This window comes from Gigantopelta aegis, chromosome 14 (genome assembly GCF_016097555.1).
Source record: "Gigantopelta aegis isolate Gae_Host chromosome 14, Gae_host_genome, whole genome shotgun sequence".
Taxonomy (NCBI): Eukaryota; Metazoa; Mollusca; class Gastropoda; order Neomphalida; family Peltospiridae; genus Gigantopelta; species Gigantopelta aegis.
In genome coordinates, this window is record NC_054712.1 from 10,470,436 (window position 1) to 10,481,328 (window position 10,893).

The 10,893-nt window shown below is 37.1% G+C and overlaps 1 protein-coding gene across 1 annotated transcript; it reads right to left on the reverse strand.

The window, feature by feature from the left end:
- Positions 1 to 282: 282 nt before the first annotated feature.
- LOC121389063 lies at positions 283 to 6,356 on the reverse strand. Its single transcript, XM_041520679.1, has 3 exons — positions 6,270 to 6,356; positions 1,337 to 1,432; positions 283 to 999 (listed from the first exon to the last, which is right to left on the reverse strand). The coding sequence occupies exons 1-3, from the start codon at positions 6,354 to 6,356 to the stop codon at positions 283 to 285; spliced, it is 900 nt and encodes a 299-aa protein (XP_041376613.1).
- Between the last annotated feature and the right edge of the window lie 4,537 nt (positions 6,357 to 10,893).

Consider the following 10,893-nt stretch of genomic DNA (forward strand, 5'->3'; position numbering starts at 1 on the left):
CCCCCTGATCTTACATTGGATTCAATATTTCTATTATTAGTAAAATTTTTATAACCTGGTATTTCTACGTGATCAATATCGTTAAGTTTAGTTTCAACTAAACATATTAAATCATACTGATTGATAAAATTTGCTGCTGAGACCACACACATTTAAATATACAATATCGACATAGTCACATACGCTTATTCCCTTTGAATAAGAATGTACACGGGGACTATTTACAGTTTCGTATTCACTTGGTGTTGACAAGTCCTGACCGGTGTCTCTCCTCCGGCGTCCCTATGGTCGATATTCCCTTGGTGAGAAATTACGTGCACGTTTATTTGGGTTTTCATTCGGAGGACTGTACGGATGCGCATCGTTGGGCCCATCGAGGGGTGCACTATCGGAAAACCAGCGTTTACCGTCAATAAAACGTTTATCAACAACAAGTGAGGCACGGAGTCCACGACGCTGCGCTTCTTTGTACTTCGGCCATAACTCCTTTCTGCGTTGAACGATCTCGTAAGGGAATTGTTCGCTTACACCAAAGTTTGTTCCCTTGAGCACTTTTGAGCTTCTTCTGACGTTTTCACGATCTTTATATCGTTCGAATTTTGCTACGATTGGCCGCGGTCTTGTCGAATTAGTACTCTTTCTACCAAGTCTGTGTACACGGTCAAAGTTAATAGAGCTTTCTATTTTCATTTTATCTTTCAAAAATGTTTGTAAAATCTCTTCTGTTTCTTCATCGTCTTTTTCCTCAATACCGTTAAAAATAAGATTGTCTCTCATTGATCTGGTTTGAAGGTCTAACACACAGTCATGCAACTCGTTACAATCACCGCGTAAGCTGTTGACTTCATCAAAACCATTACGCACTTCTCTCACCTCAGTTTTTATTTTGTCGACAACGTCCGCCATTTTCTTTCTATCTGAGCGGGCTTCTTCGAAGCTTTCGTTTACAAAGTTTATAGACTTTTCCATTTCAATAATTTTCTCATTGCTTTCAGATAACTGTGTTTTAAATGCATTAACATTCAGCTCAATAGTCTGTAATCGCTTTTCGATTCCTTCAATCTTATCAGTCTTTTTTCGAAATTACAATGAGCGTGTTGGAAATTTCAGTCAATTTTTGGAACACTTGGTTCGCCCATGGCGGTATAGATAATTGTTGGGTCAGCTGACCTGGAAAAACTGGCTGAATTTGCAAGGCGGGGTTACCGAATTCAGGCTGTTGAATCATTATCGCATCATATGAGACTTGGGGTGGTTTTGGCGATTGTTGATGACAATTACTCGTTGAGGGATCTATGGCCGCCATCTTGTCAGTTGGGCTAAGTGACTTACCAACCTTCTCCTTCTGTTTTCCATCCTTCTTCTTGTTCGCTGGTTCTCTTTTCGGCATGGAGCATTTCGATCGCATGTAATGAACTCTACAAACCACTTTCTAGCATGTTTTTAGGTTAAAAGAAGACATTATTTTAAACAATATCAGAGCAAATTTCTCTATGTCAACCTCTCCGCCATCTTGTCACGTAAGCACCTCAGTCGATATATCGGTTGTGTGGATATGACTGGCCGGTCCCGGCCAAAACGTCTACTAACTATCATGTTTTTGTCTCGGTTGAATCGATACGTTTGAGTCGATATTACGTTTGTGTCAATATATTTTGTGGTCCCAACGTAGACTTTTATATTGAAAAAAAATGTCTCTTTGTGTCAATAATAATATGATGTGTTACAATAAATAAAATATTTAAAAAGATAAGTATGTAACCAATCATCAAAAGACATGCTCACATTTGACTGTAAAGACATGATTTGTACATATAGTTACTGTAACAGTTCACGTGTAAGATGAACGAATATAATTATCTAAACCGACCGGCCTCGGCGGCGTCGTGGTTAGGCCATCGGTCTATAGGCTGGTAGGTACTGGGTTCGGATCCCAGTCGAGGCATGGGATTTTTAATCCAGATACCTACTCCAAGCCCTGAGTGAGTGCCCCGCAAGGCTCAATGGGTAGGTGTAAACCACTTGCACCGACAAGTGATCCATAACTGGTTCAACAAAGGCCATGGTTTGTGCTATCCTGCCTGTGGGAAGCGCAAATAAAAGATCCCTTGCTGCTAATCGGAAGAGTAGCCCATGTAGTGGCGACAGCGGGTTTCCTCTCAAAATCTGTGTGATCCTTAACCATATGTCTGACGCCATATAACCGTAAATAAAATGTGTTGAGTGTGCGTCGTTAAATAAAACATTTCTTTCTTTATCTGCGAGTGCGAGTGCGAATAATTTTTACATGCTCATATACCACTAGAGTTTCGAGCATGTCCGTCCCGGGGCCTGTCTCTGGATAGCCAGGGGCTTGTCCCGGGACAGAAAAAAAATTAAGCGAACAATTTTGAAATTTACATCCAAACATTAAATAGTAATATAATTAATAAAGAAAATTCTACTCATTAAATTTGGTCGCTAGATTAGATCGGGTGGTCAAAAAGAAATTAGATAAGATGAAAGGGGGGGGGGGGGGGGGGGGGAAGGGTTGAGTTGAAAATGGGCAGAATTTTGAAAATAGCAATTAGTAAAGAAGTTAATAGAATTTAAAAAAAAAGAAAAAAAAGTTACAAGCCAAAGATAAAAAGAATTGACTGCTCGGTCGAATATTTATATAATCTGGAGCATTTTAGGACAGTCCAAAAATAAATAAGAGAAAGAAGAGAGCATCGGACTATTTAATAATACATATAAAAAAAAGAAGTAATTTCGACATAAACTTTTGAACGAAGGTCTAAAGGTTTCAAGTCTGATCTATATGTCCACGTGAGTGGCCTCGTTAAGGCCGTTAGGGTGCACAGCTTGTAGGGACGAGATGGGTTGCATCCCGTCAAGAAAACCCCTAGATTGACAGTCAATAGACGTTGAAGGTGTGGTGCTGTGCTGAAATACAGATCTTGAGAAGCCGGATCCGTCTGAACGAGAGAGAGAATCAGACTAGGGTATAGTCCAGTCGTCATAGATTGGTATAGTGGTGCGAACGGGCCCGACTCCGGAGGATACGAGATGGTATCACAATAAAACAAAGTAAAGTCTAGAAAAGAGTAGTAGGGGCCGACCCCGCTTCCTATTTCTTCTTAGAGTGGGGCGGTCAATCTTCTAGTGCTGCTAGGACAGGCTGGGACATGTAGAGACTAAACGCGAACAACCGTGGTTTTCTGCAGAATGGCCGTCATACGAGTCACGAACAAAGAAAGTCAACATAGTCAGACGGAGACATGACGTGGAGGCAAGGAATCTCGCTAAAAAGAATCCAACCTGGTGGTGCAGACTGTCGAAACGAGAAGCGTTCCAGCGTTTAATCAGTTCCAATGGCCGCATACATCCCAGTAGAAAACTTCACTTCGCTGATAAAAACAACAAAAGTGAAGGATCCCCAAGTCGAGCCGCGAAAGCACGTGCAGTGTGCACAAACACGTCTTACCGCGACGAGCTCCAGACTGGTTATGTTTCTTTATCTAAACCTTTGAACAAGGTACTAAAATGGTCTTATCGAGCTTAAAAGAAAACGCTAGCAGACGACGATTGTTACGGAATGCAACTAATCATGTGACTTATGGCTTTGAGAAACTGTGGACTGGTAAAAATAGGATTAATTTGTCTTGATCGGTTAACTAGTTGTTAACTGACAAAGATGGCAGCGATCTCTATGTATTCAGTGACATCACCGTTTCCGCTATGCTGAGTTTCTTATGGCACCTAAGTCAAGAGATGCAATCATCTGTTACCCAACAGAGTGAATTCAAAGGAATAAACACGTGACGACGACATTGTCAGTCAGGTGTTAACTGATCGTGGTCCTGTTGTATGATATCTTAAGTTGATGCTAGGTCGGTCGGGTTGGGTACACTATTTACACGCTCATATGCCACTAGAGCTTAGAGCATGTCTGTCCCGGGACCGACCTCTGGATAGCCAGAAGTCCGCTCCGGGGCAGAACTTTACAGGGGCAATTTTGAATTTTTAATCTAAATAATACAGCGGGGGACTTTTAATTAGTATACATTTTGTTGGTGCATTCCTAAAAAGTAATTATATCAAAAAATAAAAAAACAAACCGAATATTATTTTTGGCACCTAATTTAGAACGGGCAATCAAAGTCAAAATATTTATAGTTTATTATTTTAGCCCTTTAAGGGAGGGAAAAGTAGGTTAATTGGAAAGGTTTAAGCCAAAGCCACAGGAGGCCCTGCATTTAGTAGATTATAAGAAAAGGAGACGGATGGGTACCGGTCGTATTGGTAACTTCGGCGTGACCAGGGCAGGGAAGGGAAGTGAGAAAGAGTGAGCGGGGGGGGGGGGGGGGGGGGACAAGCCCCCGGACAAACCTAACCACACCCTACGGCTGAAACCGCCTACGCCTAGACGCCTAACCCTATATTTCCAGTGGAATACCCCATCCCCCCCACCACCCAACCAACCCCCCACCCCCATCCGTCCAGCCGTCGTGCCCTCCAGTTCCAGCACCCCTCAAGATTGAAAAGAGTCCAGCGTTGGCATCCCTAAAAGAAGGACACATGTATATTCGTAAATAAAGTTCCAACGCTGGTGAACAAAAAAGTGTAGTTTAGAGTTGTTCATTTTGATGCTAGGATTGTCACGGAATATGACGACACGTCGATGTTTAAACGTTTTAGCTATGCAACTTTGATGCCACGAACCAATGAACGACACATATTATTTCTAGACTTTATGAATTAGGTGTGGGATTTTTAATATTTTCTTCCACAAAACATTTCGTACAACTATATTTTGTTATAACTTCCTTATAAATTCATGTTTGTTAAAAACAAAATTTAGATTGTTCTAACGTCCACAGTGATTTTAATTTATAAATATTTAAAAAAATTATTAACTGTGTTCAGAACGTGCACAGCGGTACAATTGATTGGTTAATTTATTTTTCATAGAATAATAATTTTCACTGACTTAAATAAAAAATGTATTATTCGATAAAAAAAACCCCCCACATTCATATACATTTTTTATATATGACTTGTTTTGTACATTTTTAAAGACATATTTCACTTGACGTTTGATTCGATATTCTGTTATTCCCACGATATGGACACAACGGTGCTCGACTGTATATATATATATATATATATATATATATATATATATATATATATATATATATATATATATATATATATATATATATATATATATATATCAGCCATTTCCCCAGGATTGTTTTACAGGCGCTTACATTTTTAGCATCAGTTTAACACAAATAAAAAAAGCCAAAATATGTGCGGTAATGGATTGAAAACAATTAAGTGGTTGCCCTCAAACCAGCAAATCATGTTTTTATTTATTTTATTATTATTATTATTATTATTATTATTATTATTTTATGTTTATTATGTCAGCATTCTGTTAAGACCGGGCAGTGTTCTCGTTGGGTGAAAATTAAAGGTGTGCGGCTGTTCAAATGAATCGATCGCTTTGATATCGCCGGCGGTGTAAATATTATTTGGCACTCAAGAGATATAATTGTAACGCTAAACACAACTTGCTGGCTCTTTTTATAAGCGGTCATATCCCTAGCAAAAAAAAAAGTTTCTAATTTTTTTTAAAGAATTACTGAATAAACAAATGACAGTAAGTAAATATAATCAGTTACGAAAATTTAAATCTACAAATTATATAATATGCACACATATCCATCCATTCTTCCATCCATCCATCCATCCATCCATACATAAGCTCAAAAGATATCGTGGCAAGTTTGTAAGTTGCGGTCGATTCGGTGCCATAGATTCGAGGCCCAGCAACGGCATGGGATAATTTGTCCCCTGCGTCAGTGCGTTAATATCTATGTATGTAACAGTCAACCTCTACATACATACAATATATAGATATTCATACATCAATATATAGTGTATGTAATGTATGTATGTATGTATGTATGTATGTATGTATGTATGCAATTATGTATGAATTTATGCATTTAAGAATGAATATAATTATGTTGAGAGAGAGAGAGAGAGAGAGAGAGAGAGAGAGAGAGAGAGAGAGAGAGAGAGAGAGAGAGAGAGAGAGACACACACACACACACACACACACACACCTTGATGTGACGCTTTAAGTATGACGTAGCCATTGGGATGGGGCAAAATGGCTGCGCCCGTTATCAATTAAACATAACAATATACTTGAATATGCACCATGCACTTACACATACACGCACACACACGCACACACGCACACACACACTTACCTGATTGGCGGGTGTAATATCTCGTAACGCCACGGGATCCCTGAGTGGGTTGACGTCGGCGTTCACAACCTGCACAACAACCTCCATCATACGTGACGATCTCGTTGTAAAGAAAACAGTCGCAAGACGACTTTTCGAAAGTGTTCGTCTGGCAGTTGTTATGACGTGAGCACAAAATGGCGCACTCTACGGTACTTCTCGACTTGACTTTAGCTGTTAAATCTAAACGAATCGTACTCTGTGAATGCAAGTCTTCTACAAACAAGTCGGTAGTTACTGGGGAGTCATCGCTCTTTATTGTCGGCCACAGGACCAGAGTGGACACAAAGAGTGCTCTACATGTAACCCTAACAATATTACACACCAACGGCATTGCTGCTGAGTTGTAAATAATCTTCCGTGACTGCTTTTGTATCAGAAAAAAAAGATGAAATTGATAAACATGGATGAAATAAATACTTCTCATAAGTATCAATAATTCATAGATGTGACCAGATAATCATAATCATGTTACCTCATCTAAAACAAATATGTTTTTTTCACCATCTTCATTCTGTAATAACATTATACATGGGAAATTTTAAATGTGTTCCCAACATAAATATCGCATTATTGTATTCACATAAATACACAACATAGGCCTATATGACATAAATATGTTTCTGGGATGGTCCTGGTTGCAAGAACATATTGTGCCAGATATTCCATCTGGCCACACATTCTTCATAATTCTTTATGTTAGTTTATAATATTCTCACCTTTTGCCAACACCTGGTGTCATCACTGTTTGGACCGTGCATGTCATCACAACTGTACGTCTTCCAAAAGTTCTGCCCTATACAACTTGTGATTTAGTGAACTAGCGGAGACAAATGCCGATTAGGGATTGTGGATGGCTAACTAACTTATGTAGTGAACTGGTTAATATTCAATATAAAATATTGTATTTATAATATGAAAATGCTTCACAAAGATTTAAATATAAATGCCATCGAACATATCCTGAAAAATAAATTTCAAATTGAAAAATATAATTATATTAAAAATTGTGAATACACAAATTTAATATACATTGGGAAAAATGGTTCATTCTCTTCATTTAAGAATCGGAGAAATAACTTCTTTCTTTTTTTTTCTTTTTTTTTCAACTGACACTTTTATTCCTTAAATCATTAATTGTCCCTTCCGACTTGTTTGGAATTGCTAGCATATTACACGTGATGTTTGTTTCTACTTCTATATTGCTTCTCTCTTCCTCCTCCTATTTTTTCTTTCTTTCTCTCTCTCTCCTCTCTCTCTCCCCCCCCCCCCCCCCCCCCCCCGATCAAAACCAACCAGTGTCTGTGAATTCATATATATAAATATGTTTCTTCTTTTTATAGTTCTGTTTTGTTCTGGATTTTTTTCTTGTATGTAGATAGAGAGCATTTATATCAGAAAATACTATAAAACCACCAACATGCAAAGCATCGAAATTAAAACTATCTATTTTGTTGATTTAAAATAAGTTAAGTCACAAATGACAAATAATGTATTTATTATATTCAGTATTGTCTGATTAAATAATGGTAATACGTATATTCACTACCAAATTAATCTAGTAAGAAAAGAAAAATAATGTGATGCACTTCACTTTCAATATAGCAGAACACCATATATATATATAAATGAAATAAATTATTGTATCAACCGTAATCATGATTGAACATGTATCATCATTGCACAGCAATGATTCGAGGCTCCCCATCCTTGACATTGTCTGCTTGATCTGGGGATAATAAATATTTAAAAAAATAGTCATGAAACAATAATTTGTAGATCTGTACTGATAGCTTAGAACATTTATTTGTCAGAAGACGAGCACCAAAACACACATGGGTATTATAAGCAGTGATGGTTTTCTTCCAAACTCTCCATATAACATATACAGGTGTGCTTTTTCTTGCATTTGCTAATTATCGTAGAAACTGGATATGTACACTTTCTAATATATTAATATTTTCAAATCCCCAGGTTTCACAACCATAGAGTAATATAGGAACAACAATTACATAAATAATTTTAAACGATATTCAATTGACAAACAATATTTATTTTATTTCTTTAAGGCATAAAACATGACTTTGCGAGCCTGTTGTGCCAAGTGATGTTTGCATAAATTGAATTTATTGTTTTTTTTTTAACCATATTCCCCAAGTATTTGTATTCATTTACACATTCAATCTCAAAATTGTCTTAATAGAAAACTTTCTTGTAGTCCTTTTTCGAACTTCCGAATATGACAATCTTTGTTTTGTTAATTTCCATGTCTTACAATGCTGACAGTAAGCATTTAACATATGTTGAAGGTCATCTTCGTTTCTAGCCAGGAGGGCGGTGTCATCAGCATATAACATAATACAAATAGTTAGACCTATGTCAAGATATATATCAAAATCAAAGGCATTAATCGTAATACCTTTGCACTGTTGCGACTTGAAATAGTCCTCAAAATCATTTAAAAACAACGAAAATAAAATAGGGGATAAATATTCTCCTTGTCTCACGTCTATGTCGCACATAAAATATTGTAATAGTTCACCATCCTTTCTGATACATGACCATATTAACCGTATGTCTGACGTTAGATAACCTTAAATAAAATGTGTTGAGTGCGTCGTTAAATAAAACATTTCCTTCCTTCCTTTTTTCTTTTTAACAGTTCAGTTATTGCATAGAGTAAAAATACGTGATCATTAGTCTTCTGATAATATGTCACTGCTCTCAACATATTCATTAAGTCTATTGTTAAGAACGTTCGTGAACCGCTTACTAAAACACGATAATAAGGTTATGGGTCTATAGTTCTCAGCACTGCTCGTATCTCCCTGGGTTTTTTTTATTTTATATATATATATATATATATTGTTGTAATAATTCCAACCATCCATTCTTCTGGGAAAATTCCACTGTCCATACTTAAATTAAATAAAACTACATAAACCAACAAGAACTTGTCACCTGTAGGTTTAATGTATTCATTTATAACTTCTTTGTGGCCTGGTGTCTTATTATTTTAAAGATGTTTTACGGCTTTGAGAATTTCATCACCAGATATAGGTATATTTAAAATGTTGTTTGCATCAACTGATTCAGCAATCTCATTTACATCACACAAGTTATCATTGTTGACATTATCATACATGTAGTTAATCTCTTTAAAATAACAAACAAAAACATTCTTCTAACGAAGCACTGTTGCTAGGTATGCTTTGTTTGCGTTTCATGATTTTAAAGATACTTGTGGGGTCAGTTTGTATAGTTTTAGAAAGATCATTCTCTAATTTCTTTTGATGATCACTGCTATATTTTCTTATTGTATTTTTATATTGTCTACTCGAAGATTTTAAAGCTTGTTGGCTGTCTGCGTTTTTTTCCATGTTGATGATTATTTCTGTCTTTATGAAACGCATTCCTTTCAGTTACAGTCTTTTTTACAATTTGTTTCCGATGACTATGATTTGGTGTTACGAAACGAAACACTGGACCGGCCGTTTCGACGAAGAGCTTGTTTATTTCTTTAACTGCCGAGTCAATGGCGTCCTTTGGGTTGTGAGTACTGTTTATTTTCAAGATAGAAAGAACGAAGTGTTTTATTTAACGACGCACTCAACACATTAAATGTATGGTTATATGGCGTCAGACATATGGTTAAGGACCACACAGATATTGAGAGAGGAAACCCGCTGTCGCAACTTCAGGGGCTACTCTTTTCGATTAGCAGCAAGGGATCTTTTATATGCACCATCCCACAGACAGGGTAGTACATACCACGGCCTTTGATATACCAATAGTGGTGCACTGGATGGAACGAGAAATAGCCCAATGGGCCCACTGACAGGGATCGATCCCACATACCACTGGGCTACGTCTCGCCCCTTTCAGAATAGTGTCGATCTCCGTCTGGTCAACAGCGTCTCTAAAACTACTTTCTAGCGTCGCGTTCCGTCTGCCTGCTTTTGTTATATAATGCTATCGCGTGGCGTCTGTTGGGGCATCTTGAGTATTGGAATATACAGCCAGTTCAATTGCACAGTGAATATCAGAATACAGGGGATTAAAATCACACACCTTAAAATTATGTACAATACTAAACACTCCATGCGTTGCAATTCCATAGTCTACAGTACTCACACCTTTGCAAGTTACTTTCCCGACATACTTGTCATCGCCATCTCTACCATTTAAAATATACATTTTATAACCGTTATTATTTGGTTAACCGTTATCTTTGTTATGCCTTTCTTTTGGTACATGTAACGATTTTAAAACACCCCTATCGTCCACCCAGTTGAATATAATATTTTGAATTGCACTAAAGCATACTGCATTATCATCAGTACTTATATAATCGGGCAACAAATTAGTTCTGGCATTAAAGTCACCAAGGAGAACTAACGATATATTCAATAATAATAGCTGTTCAGTTATTTCAGAGTTTATAGTTTGAAAGGTAGCTTCATTGTTGTAGGGTAATCCTTCAGAATGAATATAAACAATTCCAACTATCAAACCTAAGTTGTTGCCTAGAAATTCTGAAACGATTTTGAACCATAATATATACCCAGATTTACTATCTACAGTA

Excerpts from the sequence above, each read along its gene's own strand:
- LOC121389063 (XM_041520679.1), bottom strand. The coding sequence starts at position 6,356 with ATGGAGGTTGTTGTGCAGGTTGTGAACGCCGACGTCAACCCACTCAGG. Across the intron at positions 1,433-6,269 it reads ATATTACACCCGCCAATCAG|AAAGTGGTTTGTAGAGTTCA; the intron begins GTAAGTGTGTGT and ends AAAACATGCTAG. Across the intron at positions 1,000-1,336 it reads ATGGAAAACAGAAGGAGAAG|TTATCTGAAAGCAATGAGAA; the intron begins GTTGGTAAGTCA and ends TTTAAAACACAG.